At 50.0% G+C, this 13,400-nt stretch overlaps 8 protein-coding genes across 8 annotated transcripts; 4 read left to right on the top strand and 4 right to left on the bottom strand.

Moving 5' to 3' along the window:
* The first annotated feature begins 28 nt into the window (after positions 1-28).
* On the top strand, positions 29-1,080 carry F5J12DRAFT_12573 (uncharacterized protein). The gene is made up of 4 exons (XM_051738056.1): positions 29-422; positions 472-662; positions 714-832; positions 884-1,080. Exons 1-4 carry the CDS (start codon positions 81-83, stop codon positions 943-945), a joined length of 714 nt encoding a protein of 237 aa, XP_051605579.1. The 5' UTR covers positions 29-80; the 3' UTR covers positions 946-1,080.
* Positions 1,081-2,029, top strand: F5J12DRAFT_12574 (acyl-CoA N-acyltransferase). Its single transcript, XM_051738057.1, has one exon. It carries the CDS (start codon positions 1,216-1,218, stop codon positions 1,900-1,902), a length of 687 nt encoding a protein of 228 aa, XP_051605578.1. The 5' UTR covers positions 1,081-1,215; the 3' UTR covers positions 1,903-2,029.
* Positions 2,030-2,031: 2 nt separating this feature from the next.
* F5J12DRAFT_711305 (tRNA synthetases class II core domain (F)-domain-containing protein) lies at positions 2,032-4,046 on the bottom strand (the record flags this gene model as incomplete). The annotated part of the gene is made up of 10 exons (XM_051740695.1): positions 2,032-2,116; positions 2,169-2,329; positions 2,377-2,453; positions 2,504-2,878; positions 2,927-3,042; positions 3,095-3,223; positions 3,269-3,361; positions 3,414-3,532; positions 3,584-3,826; positions 3,885-4,046. The coding sequence occupies 10 exons, from the start codon at positions 4,044-4,046 to the stop codon at positions 2,032-2,034; spliced, it is 1,560 nt and encodes a 519-aa protein (XP_051605577.1).
* Positions 4,047-4,108: 62 nt separating this feature from the next.
* On the top strand, positions 4,109-5,750 carry F5J12DRAFT_791200 (Pex12 amino terminal region-domain-containing protein). The gene is made up of 5 exons (XM_051743872.1): positions 4,109-4,385; positions 4,432-4,585; positions 4,637-4,856; positions 4,907-5,024; positions 5,076-5,750. The coding sequence occupies exons 1-5, from the start codon at positions 4,164-4,166 to the stop codon at positions 5,643-5,645; spliced, it is 1,284 nt and encodes a 427-aa protein (XP_051605576.1). The 5' UTR covers positions 4,109-4,163; the 3' UTR covers positions 5,646-5,750.
* On the bottom strand, positions 5,723-6,674 carry F5J12DRAFT_917819 (uncharacterized protein; the record flags this gene model as incomplete). Its single annotated transcript, XM_051749204.1, has 4 exons — positions 6,465-6,674; positions 6,292-6,416; positions 6,009-6,234; positions 5,723-5,954 (listed from the first exon to the last, which is right to left on the bottom strand). Exons 1-4 carry the CDS (start codon positions 6,587-6,589, stop codon positions 5,723-5,725), a joined length of 708 nt encoding a protein of 235 aa, XP_051605575.1. The 5' UTR covers positions 6,590-6,674.
* Positions 6,675-6,718: 44 nt separating this feature from the next.
* F5J12DRAFT_12308 (Mur ligase) lies at positions 6,719-8,990 on the top strand. Its single transcript, XM_051738040.1, has 10 exons — positions 6,719-7,017; positions 7,070-7,184; positions 7,237-7,361; positions 7,414-7,497; positions 7,548-7,712; positions 7,760-7,837; positions 7,887-7,941; positions 8,002-8,281; positions 8,339-8,532; positions 8,580-8,990. Exons 1-10 carry the CDS (start codon positions 6,784-6,786, stop codon positions 8,831-8,833), a joined length of 1,584 nt encoding a protein of 527 aa, XP_051605574.1. The 5' UTR covers positions 6,719-6,783; the 3' UTR covers positions 8,834-8,990.
* Positions 8,573-11,687, bottom strand: F5J12DRAFT_12460 (Mechanosensitive ion channel-domain-containing protein). The gene is made up of 10 exons (XM_051738050.1): positions 10,978-11,687; positions 10,793-10,924; positions 10,209-10,737; positions 10,123-10,157; positions 9,953-10,069; positions 9,714-9,899; positions 9,600-9,662; positions 9,416-9,546; positions 9,178-9,353; positions 8,573-9,121 (listed from the first exon to the last, which is right to left on the bottom strand). The coding sequence occupies exons 1-10, from the start codon at positions 11,494-11,496 to the stop codon at positions 8,940-8,942; spliced, it is 2,070 nt and encodes a 689-aa protein (XP_051605573.1). The 5' UTR covers positions 11,497-11,687; the 3' UTR covers positions 8,573-8,939.
* Positions 11,688-13,253, bottom strand: F5J12DRAFT_12459 (uncharacterized protein). Its single transcript, XM_051738049.1, has 4 exons — positions 13,021-13,253; positions 12,908-12,970; positions 11,930-12,843; positions 11,688-11,887 (listed from the first exon to the last, which is right to left on the bottom strand). The coding sequence occupies exons 1-4, from the start codon at positions 13,217-13,219 to the stop codon at positions 11,879-11,881; spliced, it is 1,185 nt and encodes a 394-aa protein (XP_051605572.1). The 5' UTR covers positions 13,220-13,253; the 3' UTR covers positions 11,688-11,878.
* Positions 13,254-13,400: the final 147 nt, after the last annotated feature.

The following is a 13,400-nucleotide window of genomic DNA, read 5'->3' as shown; positions in this document are numbered from 1 at the left end:
CTGTACGGTACGCTTGTTCAAAAGTAAGTCATGACACGTTCCTCTCCTGCAGTCGACCTGATTTGTTTCTAATGTGAGGAATGCGACCGCTTTTTCACTTACTCGCCACACTCTGGCTTTGTTCCGCATTGCAGGCGTACGCCGAGGATGCACCTACACAACTCTACATTCATCACCGTGTGGTCCATCCAAATCTCCCAGTAACATACTGGTCCAATTTTGGGTCCATTAGTATTCCTCACCCATCCTCCATTTTGCCGTCTGGTACGCCAGTGACATTCACCCCATCCGAAACCTTGCTCGATGACCTATCCGAGTTCGCGGAGAGCGTGGATCCAGCGCTCGAGGAGTCTCTATACCAGGTAGCCGTGGGGAGACCTGAGCTATCAGAAGGGATATGGCCTATGTCAGTCATGAAGGGCGTGAGTGTAGCGTCTTCGGCCCTACGGTTCCAAATTGAATAAAGTCAAGTGTCTGATGTTGACGTCGACGTCATCCAGTATCACAATTCACCTTTCTCCCTCTGGCGAGGTGTTGGGACTAGACTATTTTCTCTCGTCTGTTCCCCCGAACGGTTCATGCCCTCCGTCCTCGGAAACGACTAACTCCTACCCGGTGCACAATACGACCGTTTTCGTCAAGATACCCAGCTCACCGCCGTCGTATGTCATAATTTGGTGTTGCACACTCACAGCTGTTGATGCCTTTCGTAGACCAAGGCTACGTGCGCCACCTCCCTTGACACCAGAAGGTGTACCGGTTTCCCCTGTCCCTGAAAAGACTTTCTTGCAAAAGTATTGGCTATACATAGTTATAGCCCTTGCTGCCCTGCGTATGTATCGACTGATGTATCTTACTGGACAAAATCTAACATTACGTCTAGTGATTTCAGGACCGCCAGAAGAACCTGCGGCAAGCGGGAATGGACCCAAGGCTGCGAATTGACTGGACAGTTGCGAAAACTCCATGTCCGGAGCTGTGGGGTTGTAGTCGGAAGGGATGTCTCATTTTTGACCCAGTTGTTAGCTTCAGTAGAGAGACTGGGACGGCGTGCGCAGCTCCATCTACGATATTTCCCCGAGTTTGCACCGAGACTGGTGCGGAAGGCTGTTATCCAAATCTGTGAGTGACTGGGTTCACATGCCATGCTCGTGGTGAGGTCCGTAGGGCGATTGAGATAACTACACATGGAGATCCGCAGCCCACTAGCCGAAGATGCCTGCTTTCATTCGTCCAGCAACGAGGGCCGACGAGCCAGCGCTCTCCAGAATCTGTCTTCTGACAGCCGATGCTGGTGTCTCTGCTGAGGGTATACATGCTTACCCTGAGCTTCCTGGACTGATCTATGCTCTCCCCTACGTTAACCTCCCCGGTACCTGGGCATTCCTCCTCGTTGATAAGCCTCCTGAGGATAGTGAGAACGAAGACGTGGTGGGATATTGTATCGGTTCGCTCGACACTCGCATCTTCGAAGCGGCGGCATCTGAGAGATGGTGGCCGCCCCTTCGCGCCCAGTTCGGGCCTCTCTTGGAACCCAACCAACGGGTAGAGCCCCCGCTCAAGCAGGCGGACCGCACGTACATTAACACCATTCTCAACTTCACCCCAGCATCTGACGCTCAGATCAAGTTCTCTCCTGCACATTTACACATAAACATTTTGCCTTCACATCAGAATAAGGGGTATGGAAAACAACTAATTGGGAGGGTGATACGATATTTGAAGGAGCAAGGCATGGCAGGGGTATGGTTACAGATGGACTCCAGGAATGTGAAGGCAGCGGGCTTCTACTCGAGACTTGGGTTCGGCCTTGTTGAGGGCACGCCTCCAACTGTAGTAGGAATCACAGTCGAACAGTGGGAAGAGAAGTGGGGGGAATTGGACAACGAGCCATCTCATTAGTAGTCTACGGTACTCGCCAATGTCTGATTCTTCGTTTTACCTGCTGGTATCATCACTCCGGTTCAGCTTGAACACCAAGTTACCCTCCTACACCACTTATATACCGGGTTGTCTTCATGCGCTATTGGTCTAAAACATGACAGCTGGCGAAGTCTCTACACCCTCGATCGACGTCTTGTGACCGACGAGGGTCCTTATGTTATTGATGCCATATCTGTTCAAGGTCGATTAGCATCTGCTGGGATAGGATACGCATGCTGTCTCACCGAATCATCGTTGGCCGCTCAAGGCTGATACCCCAACCGTGCACGCGCACATCCTTCGGCAAGCCCATGGGCTCCAGCATTTCCGCGCGAAACATGCCGCTGTTCCCAATTTCCACCCACTTTTGTAGCATGGGGTGGAAGGCGAATATCTCCAGCGACGGCTGCACCGCCGGTAAATAAATTTTCATGTATTGTCAAGAACACCCACCTCTGTGTATGGGTTATAGGCCGGTTTGAACCGCAGATCCGTCACACCCATTTTCTTAAAGAAAACTCTCATAAACCCTGTGACGAATCTGAGGATTGGTGACTCCCTTAGACCTTTGCCAACTCACCGATCAGGTCAGCCAACGTCAAATTTCTGTCAGCAACTACTCCCTCCACCTGATGGAACTCTGCAAGGTGTGTTGCGTCCATTGTTTCATTTCTGAAAACCCTGTCAATACTGAAGAGCTTTGCAGGACGGAATCCATCCCCTCCGGAGTCGCCAACGTTTCCATGTTCGTCTATGGTTTCCCCTCTGCACCTCGCGGCTAACTTGTACAACATCGCACCTGAAGTCGCAGTTGTGTGTGTACGTAGGAGAAGTTTATGCGACTCCTCGTCCGACCATGGTGTCCGATAGCCAATCGATCCATAGCCGCCTTTCTCATGTACGGTGGCTACCCTCTTGTAGTAATCTTCAGGTGGTCTTAGGGATGTCGAAGGGTCTACAGAGGTATTCTAAGCGGCGGTCATCGATTGAAAAGAAAACAAACCAGAAAGGTAGAAAGTATCTTGGAGTTCTCGTGCTGGATGGAGCTGTGGCACGAACAAAGTATCGAAACACCAGAACCCGGACTCGACAAAGGAGTTCGTCGGCATTTCCTCGAAACTGGGATAACTTTTCTTAGCACGAGAAAGTAATTCCGACCACCAAGACGTACCCCATTTCAAAAAAGATATTCCGAATTTCTTCTCGCACCTTTAGAAGTGGGTGGAATGCTCCGCCTGACGTGGGTATTCCATCCGCTTCGAAATTGTATTTCTTGAACGTGGCGCTCTTCCATGACCCTCTTCTGCGCATTAGTACTAGATCAAGAAGCTATCGTAAGACGCACGATGTGAGCATATCAACAGTCAAATCTGTCTCGGGTTTCGCAATCGACGTGCTGAAATTGGGACCTTTATGGACAGTGAACCATTGACCTTTCCTAAGACCCGGGTTGATACAGTGCTGTGTGGCTCGATATGGAGATAAAGTACCTTTGGACGATCAACTTCCGTTTTCTTAGTTCTGCGACGGCTTTCTCGCCAGCCTTCAAGGTTCCTGTAGAATCCACCTCACGCAACTCTAGTTGAGTAATATCTTGAATGGTAGGTACCTGAGCGATGCGTTACAAGAAAAATGGCAGAAGTCGAATCAATCAACCCACCGCCTTCACGAATCCGCTGCCCTCTTTTGTGATCCACCCGTTCTTGAAAGCACGGCTTTGCCCCACTTTCGCGGCTTCGTCGCCGATCTTTCTTTTAAGGTCTTGTACACCAATGGGTTCCCCTTCGCCCTTAATCGGTAGGGCTGCCCAGACACGCGCCTCATGAGAACCTTGAAGGACAATTTGTGCACCTTCTGGTGTGAGCACATGGGAAGACGTCTCATGTGTTTCGTAGGATATCATCTACAGAATCGCAACTAAGAAATGAGCGTGCACGTCGCAGTGGATCACCTCTATGTACCTCGCGACTTTGCAGAGAGTTCAGTGCACCGAGGACGGCGATCTGAGCGTCCTGACTAGCTGCAGAGCCCGTTTGTCCAGGGATGACGAGTGCCCTCGTATCATGGATGACTGAAAGCTGATTTAGCGTATCCAATATAAGCTGCTGGAGAGCTTCAGCCATGGTGGTTTCGTTGCAGTGATTGAGTGGGCGAGTCAGGTTATTTCATCTCGACTGCACGTGATCTTATGAGGTTGACTCCCGCTAATACTGGCACTGATATTGGTAGTGTAATACACCATGACCAGCAGGGTTCCGTCGAGCTCTCCGTGGCCCGCGAGATGGCAGGAAGCCTGGGATGCTTCTCAGCCAGCGTTGGACTCGATTCGAGGTTCACTGAGCTCGCATGACGCACCAAGTCCTCGTCCCCTTCGCGTCAACCAAATGGACTCCGAGCTCCTAGATCAACAATTGGTACATCTACTATGCGAGCCTCTGCAAAGGGCTCTCGGAATCGCGAACGTACGAAGTTCCCCGTGCATTACGCTTGTTCTGACAATTGCAACAGGCAGCACTAAAGACACGCTTTGAGCCGGAATTGACCTTGCTCGTTCAGGTCGTCCTTTATAAGTTCTCGGTCTGGAATCTCGGGGCGACCTATGGGGCAAAACTTCAAGGCCTTTCGTATAGTGCTCCAATAGACGCAAAAGGTCAATTAGCCCGTAAGCACCAGTATTGACCGCATATGCCATGCTAAGATGAACAATCCAAAGCCTCGGGACTTCGGCAGCGCACACTCATCATGCATGGCGCTCTCACGATATTGTTACCTTACTGTTACAATCGCTTAAGGACTGGTGCACTTTCTAGAGCTTGGCCTGATGCGCCATCAAGTGACAAGCGACGCATAGCTTGGAAAACCCTCGCGCATCTTGAGACCACTCATGCACTGGCTGCTCTCCTTAATACAATGGTTTTCCTATGGAATGGCCGGTGAGTCATGAGGCAGCCGAACTACTGATATACCTACCCTTCAGCAACAGGTACCGCAGTTTGGCCGATCGTCTTTTGAACTTGTCATTGGTCTCCACGAGAAGTAAAATTACGCGGGAGGTCAGCTACGAGTTTATGAACCGCCAGATGGTCTGGCATGCTTTTACAGTAGGCTCTACTTCCCCTGAACCCATCCCCACGTTCATCACTCGTGGATAGGAATTCCTGCTCTTTTTGGTTCCTCTCATAAGCCCAAGGACCCTCCAGCGGCGCTTTGCGAAGCTCTTATCACGCCTGACGTCCGCAGTTCTCCCATCTTCCAGTGACTACAAGGTCCAGCAGCGAAAACGTGGCAAATACGAGACACTACCAGCAGATCAATGTGCGATATGCGCGGAAAATGCATCATATACACTGGGTCTCGGTTACTCAAACACTCTAACGACTTTGGCGCCCTATTCCTCTGCCCAGGAGAGTATCTCCCACCCTGCCTCAGTCGACGAAGTACCTGCATTTCCGATTTATACCCCATACATCACGTCATGTGGGCACTTGTACTGTTATTATTGCATCTCTGAACGCATGATGCGTACGGCTGATGAGGGGTCGGAGACTGGCTGGGAGTGTCTGCGATGTGCAGAGCATGTTCGAAGCGCCGACAGGTGGGAAGCAGAGGTGTCGGTGGCCAGGGATTCCGCCTCAGGGAGTGATTACGAGTTCAGCAGCGAGTTCGGTAACACTGACCTTTCAGGAAGTGTTAGCAGCTACTTGGGATCTTTAACGGAGTAGACATAATAATCAGACTACAAATATCCCTTCCTTCTACAGTCTGAACCATGCTGCAGGTATAGTTACATGACAGCCCTCTAATTTGACTTGCTAGCTTTCATCATGTCAACAAGATTTCTAGTGCTAGAAGTGAGGACGACAGCGTAGCGAGATTCGTGCAATCTCTTTCCTGCCTTGACGCTATCTGTCACCCACTCAGGTTTAACAACGTGCACCAAATTGCGGCGCTTAGATGTGAGAAGCTTGTGTGTCTTTGACCCACTGAGCTGTTGAGACGTCAATATATGTGTCGCCCCGTTCGGTGTCAGTCTTTAGACGGCATGAGTACGTGGTCCACATGCAAACCAGGACCGTGCCACGCACAAGGTCGTTCCCCCTGCGAGGGCGACGATGTGTTTCATCTCGATGTCTGTGGTACCGCTAAGGTAACCACTAATATACACCCGAACACCCCGCAAGACGCCAGTGGTAGGCTCTTCCTTGCTTTGAGCAGCTAGTTTCCTGTTTCGATCGTCGAAGTATTGCCTGGCACCGCAGTGTCCCCTCCGCTCGCCGCGTTGATGTCCATTGGTAGCGGACACCACAGTGTCTGGAAATATGAGAGTCGCGATTACGTGTTGTTCACGAGTGACGGATATATACACACCGGATCGCTCGTATATGTTGGAGTGAGTGATCGGATTCGACTCATCCGCCAGAGTGCGCAGGAGGTGCTTAGTTACCTCCAAGTTAGATGGTTTCTTCCCGTCGGAATAAAGAGGGGCAGAAATCCTGGATGGCGTAAATTGACGAAACGAAAAGATGCGCCACAGAAGTCACCGTGCTAGTCGTTGCTTGTCTTCGTCAACCTTCTCAAGTAAGGTGCGACGAGGATAGGGGCTCGGAACGGTTTTCTTGGGTGGTGAAACAAGAGCTGGTTTTCTAACAGTTATATACTTGTCCATGATGGTAGCATGTATGGTACAACCTGCGGAATGCCGCCTCACGCGGTGGGTGGTGGTAGTGGTGGTTCGAGGACGCGTCTCGACATCGACGCGTGAGACCACGGTTTCACGTGATTTGGTTGTTATATTGCTCCGAGTCACCCGAAGGCACCTCGCGGACGAATAAGCACTGGGCTGACCAAATTAAACCACTGATGCGCGGCAGTTTCTTCTTCTTATCCTCCCATAGATTCCCCTCATTGTTATATCTGAAACGCTTTCTTCGTTGCAGGACAATGTCTACCCGGAGTTACCACGATGCAATAGAACACCTTAATTCATTGCAGACAAACGCTGCTGCTCTTGAGGCTGCCAGGGCTGCCGGTCCCCGTCTTAACCCGAATGCGATACCCGAGATGATCGAGTTTTTGGAGAGAATTGAATACACTGTACTGCTCGTTCCGATGTCATGTTCGCTGCACCTCATATGTGCTTGTCTAGTGCGAAGATCTTAACACACTCAATGTTATCCATATCACGGGCACCAAGGGAAAAGGGTCTGCCAGCGCTTTCACGGATTCGATACTTCGGCATGCGAAGCCAAACTGGAAAGTTGGTATGTGTACCGCCTTCCGTCGATCGCTCTTCTCCCTCACTCGGTTTTCTAGGCTTGTACACGTCTCCTCATCTCGTTGCTGTTCGGGAGCGAATTAGAATTAATGGAAAGCCACTGTCGGAGGAAGATTTTGTAAAGTATTTTTACGATGTTTGGGATCGACTAAACAAAAATGGTGTAAGTGTGTTCTGTGTATTAGTATCACTAGATACGTTTACCTTGTGTGTAGCCAAAAACCCCTGATTTCCCGGTCATGCCCAACTACTTCAGATATCTCACCCTCATGGCTTTCCACGCATTCATGTCAGAGAAGGTACTCTAGAAATTCTAATACTTGTATTTCTTGATCATGCTGGTGGTTAGGTTGACGCAACGATTCTCGAAGTCGGTATCGGAGGAGCTGGTGATAGCACCAATATCGTACCAAAACCAATCGTCACGGGCATAACTACTCTCGGTCTAGACCATACCGCAGTCCTTGGTAAAACCATCGGTGCCATTGCATGGCAAAAGGGGGGAATATACAAGGCACGAATCAAAATCTCAAAATTATTTCGACGTTGACGTTTCGTCAGAAAGGAGTCCCCGCACTGAGCGTTAGTCAGCCAGAAGAAGGAATGGAAGTCCTCAAGAAGAGAGCCGAAGAGTTGCAAGTATGTATCCACGCTTGTCTGGATCGATTTGCTGACATTCTGTCCACAGGCAGCTTATTTCATGGAAGTCCCTTCCTTACCAGGAAGCGGATCCATAAAACTCGGTGCAGGCTTTAGTTGTGGTTCAGCTTTTGACGTCACTGATAACCATTAACTACGAAAAGGTTTGGCTGGTGAACATCAAATTCAAAACGCAGCTCTCGCTGTTCAAATGGCACATACCTTCCTACACTCAGTGGATGCTTCCGGACTTCGACCTGAGCCACTCTTGCAACTCCCGGAACCATTTCTTGCTGGCCTAGAATGCACCAGGTGGCCTGGTCGCTGCCAGACAGTGCTCGACCCAAAATTTCAAGATACAACCTGGTACCTTGATGGAGCGCACACTGCCGAAAGTTTGTCTTGTTGCATGCAGTGGTTTGTCCAAGCAGGTCTTGGGTTGAAGTAAGTCCGCTCCTTTCCAGTCTCGCATTTGAACACTCCAGTGACATTCTCTGTTAGGGAACCACAATCCACTCGTGTCCTGATATTCAACTGCACTAGCGGGCGTTCTGGCCCGGCATTCTTAGGTACCATCCTGAAGAAGACAAAGGAGTTACTTCTGCGACAGGGGCGTGAAGAAAAAGTTGAGAATTTCTTCAGTCACGTCATTTTTTGCAGCAACGTCACGTACGCAGATGGTCATTTCAAGGGCGGTAAGGCTCCTTATATTTTAGCACAACATCTTATTGATACCTCATAGACCTGACTTCACGTGCTTTGTCAAATGCTGATCTTCTGCACCTTACAACACAGCATGAACTTGCTGCTACCTGGTCTCAGCTAATTCCTACATTCCCCTCCGATGCCATCCACGTCCTCCCATCCATAGAGCACGCCATTCAGACTGTGCGCAGGGTTTCAAACGCCGAAAGGATCGACGTCCTTGCGACCGGTAGTTTGCATCTCGTAGGCGGCGTTATCGAGGTGGCTGGACTAGCCTTGGTTGCCCTTTGATATAGACCTTGTTCAACACGTTATATATCCTTATTCGTGATGGTAATGGTCCATGTACATTTTATCAACCTCCGTACCGATGCCCTCGATTATCGAGGTACACGCGTCAAGTATTCTTGACTTCCACTCCTACATCACGAAATGACATCGGAGAATTGCGCGGTAAAAGGACAGGCTGGACAGGTAAGGTATATTTCATGTCGAGTTCTTCCAGCACTGTCTTCAGGTGTCGCATAAAGTCATTCCTACGTGCCCATCTTCCCCCCCAATCCTGCCAGTTCGACCGATCTAGAATAGGCGGTCAGGTTTCCCTATGGCAGGCTTTTGGTGGGTAAACCGCTCACGCTCAACACCGATCGTGAGGTGAATTGCGTTCTGATATTCCATTTTGTCGATATTGACAGCACAGTTGGACCATTCGCGATTGTTGTTGGCCACATATGCTTGAACGCGCTGCCTCAACTGTTCCACAATTTCCAATGGTGTACCATAGGATATCATGATAGTCGTGCTCTCCCACCTATCGGAATGCAAAACGCATACGTCAATAAGGATCAGTAATCAAGAACAAGAACCATTGACATGGAGTTACTGCGGCGCATGTTATGAAGAAGCTTGGTGCTGGATAAAAGTGAATTTGGCACAATAATCTCCTGACCATCAACCCTGCGGAAGACGGTGGAGAACAACCCGAATTCTTTGACGAAGAGATACTAAACCAAGTCTGTTAGCGTTTGACACCGACATTGGACTACGAGGATAAAACCTGGTCGTCGATCATGACAAGGTCGCCCACGTCGAATACATGGGTGGAAAAAATGAAGATAAGCTAAAGATAGGAATTAGCCGAGCTTAGCAAAACCACACGCTACCCACATACCGACTCGAAGAGGGTCTGAGCGGAGTGGCCGAAAATGAATGAAAATCCGAGGATGATAGTAGCAAGGGGAACCAAGGATGTAATCGTGTTGTTTCGGTTGAATATAAGAAGACAAGCGAAGAGAATGCCGAGCAATGCGATACAAACAAGAACTGCGTCGAGTTTCGCCACTGCAGAACTTACGTCCTGCAAAGCCACGTAAATTAAATTAAGAACAGAGGCAAATCAGTGGGCGCAACCTTCAAGCTAGCCGTCAACGCCTTTCTTTCCTTGTAAATTCTTTGGACGGCTTCCCTCATCTCTCTTTTTGAGATGTCACCGTTACCATCTTTATCAAAGATGGCAAATGCCGCATGCTTGACTGCAGTCAGTAAAGTTATCCCGAATATGAAACAAGATCATCGCATACTGCTTCAGCAGTGGAACGGAAATAAGGGTAGAAATCTTGCAGGACCGGAGTAAGCCAGGCGAATAGTATACAAGTCGGTTGCATACCTTCCACGACAAGGTACGACCGCCCAGGACTTGTAACACTCAAAGCGCTGAACAATTTCCTTGCGAGTTTCCGCGCAGAGGCAAGGCCACTGAGTTCGCCACCCTTGTAAAACTTGGAGTTCTTCAAGGCGACCTGACCGATGGCGCCTCCTACATGATCAACAATCACAGTCGCCAAAAATTTGCGTCTCCGACGCTTGATCTCTGCGCGACTACGCTTCCTTTCGGGAAGTAGGTGTTCATTGTGTTCCCCTGAACCAGTTGGTTCACCCTTCTGTTGTGCTGTGTCCAAATTGGACACGTCCAACGAGTTTCCAAACGACGAAGCTGCGCTTTTGTGGCCTTTTTTGCCATACGGTGTCTTCTTCGGAATTGGTGCAGCCGTGGCATTTGACAGGTGGTCCAGTGCCTTCAAGCCCAACCGGTTCTCAGCCAAGCGATCAGCCAGAGCGCGTTCGTGGAAGTTGATCGCAACAAATCTCAAAAAAAGTTTCTCCACAAAGAGAACAACACCAGCAGTGAAGAGTGCCTGTTTAAAGACCACTTGTGACGAAGATAGCCCAAGTAAGGAAGAGAAGTCATACCTGCATGATGCGGTTGATGATAACCCAATAAGAACCTGGGGGCTTCCATACACTTCTGATTACCGACAAAGCTATCCAAGCCCATGAAATGTCTAGCAAAAGCTTTAGCCATGCGGAGACTGCGAGTGTCAGCTGCAGGGTAGCAGGTAAGGGAACTAAGAAATCAACAGTACTCGTGGACCTGCCTCTATTTGTGTCTTGAGACGCTCCACCTGACCCCCAAGCAAAAAAATGATCGTAACAACTGTCCTGGGAATGGCGTCGACGACGAGGTATGTCACGCACGACGCAGCCCATATAATTGACAACCACAACGACCACGCGCGAACTTGAGGGCGTACGGTAGAGTTACTGTGAAACCGGATGTCCACGACCAATAAAGGAGTAATAAGGATCGCTGTCCCAACGATACCGACCAGCAGGGTTCGGACAGGACGGGCCAACTTCATAAACGCGAGCCAGAGAGCCCTGCCCCTTCTAGCTTTCGTTCCTTCGTGGGTTCCTTCGGCGGCAGAGGGCTCTTCTTCGTCCCAATCAAACTCATCGGACGTGTTCGTCGAACTCGAGTCCGAATCGACACCGTCGTTAAGGAAGCCGGATTCTGTGCCCGTGTCTTCACGACATATCCCACTGTCGTCATCTTTCAGCTTCTGCCCACTGGTCAGGTTGGTGTCGTGCTCAGAGGGCGGCTGTTTTCCTAGCATGAGAGTGTGTCAAACAGGTTACAGAAAAGGGCTGGCCGACGACTGGGAACTTATGAGTGGCTACGGGTGGCTACGAGGACTGCGAGCCCCACTTCGCGTGCCTCGATATTACAGTAACTACGTAAGCGAACGGGTGAGGTTTCAGCCTGAAACAATAATGCTGAACAGTAGTCCTAGATCCTGAAAACCACTGTGGAATCCAGATAGCAACGACGCATGCCTTGTGGTGTCAAATAAGTTGCCATCCCTGCAGTTCGGGCCACAGGAACCTGGTACTAGCCGCTCGTCTGACTCTTGAACTGAACTAGTAGAAGAAATATAATTCTTGTAATAGATATGGCCTTATGGCAATCCTTGTATTTCCTGGTGAGGGAGAAGGTAATCACCTGCACTGAGTAACGGTCAGTGCCCGAAAAATAAATAACGAGCATACCATTGCAGGGTTGTAGTAGGCGTCCAACATCCGACTTGTCATCCTCTTCCCACCCAGCGCGCTTTCCCCGAAAGCCTGAGTTGACGGGGGAGCTTCCATGACTTGTGTCTGTAACACCTTTCCTTGACGGGAGGGCGTATCCTTAGCGTTACCACTGCGGCGGGCGAGCATACTTGTCCCAAATTGTTGCGTCGGTTGAACCTCGTCTGAGTCGGTGCACGAACGATCGATATTCACTTTTTGTGGGGCCACCAGTTGTCCGAGAAGATCCCTCGCCTTGCCAAGGATACTTTCCCGGGTTTCTGGAAGGGTCTTGACCGTGCTGACGACGTGTTTTCGTTTGTTCCTTTTTCCAGGTTCTGCAGAGACAATAGCGTCCATAAGAGTAGTGGCACTCTGGCCGTGAGCCCCAGTAGATATTTGACGCTCGTTCGCGTGCGGCGGGGTTACATTGACTTCCTTATTGACGAGAGAGAGGAGTGTAACTGCGGAAATCGCGTGCCTCTTAGCGCACATTTCTATGTGGGTTCTCTTCTGTTTGACAGTCTTCTTAGCTGTCCACTGCAAACCGCAACATACACATTTGGTAAGTGCTGAAATCTTCGCGCCTGTGGGTTCGCCTGACGGTTGTTTTGGGAATTGGCCCGTTTCTACATGGGATCTCGACGGTGTCGAGGAAGAATCAGGCTGACGTTTAGGGAACGACGAATCGTGGGACGGTACACGATGTCTGAGTGGCTGATATGCAAACTGGCAAAGTTGCATGCAGCTAAGTTCGTCCACTTCGTCGTGTTCCTCGGGATGACATTCTTCAATGGTTGTGATTAGAGGAAGTGATGGACAGTTTCTATTCAGTGTCGGCTGCTGGAGTGTACCGACGTTGGGGACGCTTGGCTCTCGAAATTCGTTACGCTCTACACGTGAAGGGGGGAAGTTCTCGATATTAGTTACACTGCGCACCTGTTACGTAGGACATACCCTCTTCCGAGCTGCGACCACCTGTGGTATTCCTCCGCTCAAGTTTCGTTGTCGATCGTTGATCTGTACGAGACATGCAGAAGATCCCAATGGATCGAGGTAACGCGCCGCACCAATTTGGCAATGTAGAGAACCTGGTAATGAAGAAGGTTCCTCGGTGCTTTCGCACTGCACCAGTACTGCTGGTCTCCGTTCCACTGTACTTGTCGTTGACTTGCGATGGTGTTCTCGACGCTGTCGTCTGCGTTCTTCTCGTTCAGGCTCAGAATCTTCGACGACGTCTTGTTCGTGTTCTCCCAGCTTTCTCTTCATGTTGGTGTAAGACAAGTCACAGGGGCCAGTGAAGAGACGCGTTATTTAACCTTGTTTGGTGTAGTCCATCCCGTTTCCAACGCGTTACTACAAGATTTAGTGACTCTGACCCACACTGAAATTGCATGCTCGTTTGAGGACCCCTCATCATGGGCAGTAGCACGAACCCACAGGACAGTGT

Source organism: Pisolithus orientalis (assembly GCF_024613125.1).
Source record: "Pisolithus orientalis strain OTSU chromosome Unknown F5J12scaffold_1, whole genome shotgun sequence".
Taxonomy (NCBI): Eukaryota; Fungi; Basidiomycota; class Agaricomycetes; order Boletales; family Pisolithaceae; genus Pisolithus; species Pisolithus orientalis.
Note: the sequence above shows the minus strand (reverse complement) of the source record. Positions and strands in the feature narration are given on the sequence as shown.

What these genes read in the sequence shown, in the direction of transcription:
- F5J12DRAFT_12459 (XM_051738049.1), bottom strand. Translation starts at nt 13,219, where the DNA reads ATGAAGAGAAAGCTGGGAGAACACGAACAAGACGTCGTCGAAGATTCT. An exon ending in TTCTCTACATTGCCAAATTG is followed by an intron (nt 12,971 to 13,020) that starts GTGCGGCGCGTT and finishes TGTCTCGTACAG; the next exon opens with ATCAACGATCGACAACGAAA. An exon ending in TGGTCGCAGCTCGGAAGAGG is followed by an intron (nt 12,844 to 12,907) that starts GTATGTCCTACG and finishes CTTCACGTGTAG; the next exon opens with AGCGTAACGAATTTCGAGAG.
- F5J12DRAFT_12573 (XM_051738056.1), top strand. Translation starts at nt 81, where the DNA reads ATGCGACCGCTTTTTCACTTACTCGCCACACTCTGGCTTTGTTCCGCA. An exon ending in CTATGTCAGTCATGAAGGGC is followed by an intron (nt 423 to 471) that starts GTGAGTGTAGCG and finishes AATAAAGTCAAG; the next exon opens with TGTCTGATGTTGACGTCGAC. An exon ending in ATACCCAGCTCACCGCCGTC is followed by an intron (nt 663 to 713) that starts GTATGTCATAAT and finishes TGCCTTTCGTAG; the next exon opens with ACCAAGGCTACGTGCGCCAC.
- F5J12DRAFT_12460 (XM_051738050.1), bottom strand. Translation starts at nt 11,496, where the DNA reads ATGCTAGGAAAACAGCCGCCCTCTGAGCACGACACCAACCTGACCAGT. An exon ending in CTCAGACCCTCTTCGAGTCG is followed by an intron (nt 9,663 to 9,713) that starts GTATGTGGGTAG and finishes TCCTATCTTTAG; the next exon opens with CTTATCTTCATTTTTTCCAC. An exon ending in ATGCGCCGCAGTAACTCCAT is followed by an intron (nt 9,354 to 9,415) that starts GTCAATGGTTCT and finishes GCATTCCGATAG; the next exon opens with GTGGGAGAGCACGACTATCA.
- F5J12DRAFT_12574 (XM_051738057.1), top strand. Translation starts at nt 1,216, where the DNA reads ATGCCTGCTTTCATTCGTCCAGCAACGAGGGCCGACGAGCCAGCGCTC.
- F5J12DRAFT_12308 (XM_051738040.1), top strand. Translation starts at nt 6,784, where the DNA reads ATGCGCGGCAGTTTCTTCTTCTTATCCTCCCATAGATTCCCCTCATTG. An exon ending in ACGCATTCATGTCAGAGAAG is followed by an intron (nt 7,498 to 7,547) that starts GTACTCTAGAAA and finishes GCTGGTGGTTAG; the next exon opens with GTTGACGCAACGATTCTCGA. An exon ending in AAAAGGGGGGAATATACAAG is followed by an intron (nt 7,713 to 7,759) that starts GCACGAATCAAA and finishes ACGTTTCGTCAG; the next exon opens with AAAGGAGTCCCCGCACTGAG.
- F5J12DRAFT_791200 (XM_051743872.1), top strand. Translation starts at nt 4,164, where the DNA reads ATGACCAGCAGGGTTCCGTCGAGCTCTCCGTGGCCCGCGAGATGGCAG. An exon ending in GGGCTCTCGGAATCGCGAAC is followed by an intron (nt 4,386 to 4,431) that starts GTACGAAGTTCC and finishes CAATTGCAACAG; the next exon opens with GCAGCACTAAAGACACGCTT. An exon ending in CGCAAAAGGTCAATTAGCCC is followed by an intron (nt 4,586 to 4,636) that starts GTAAGCACCAGT and finishes AACAATCCAAAG; the next exon opens with CCTCGGGACTTCGGCAGCGC.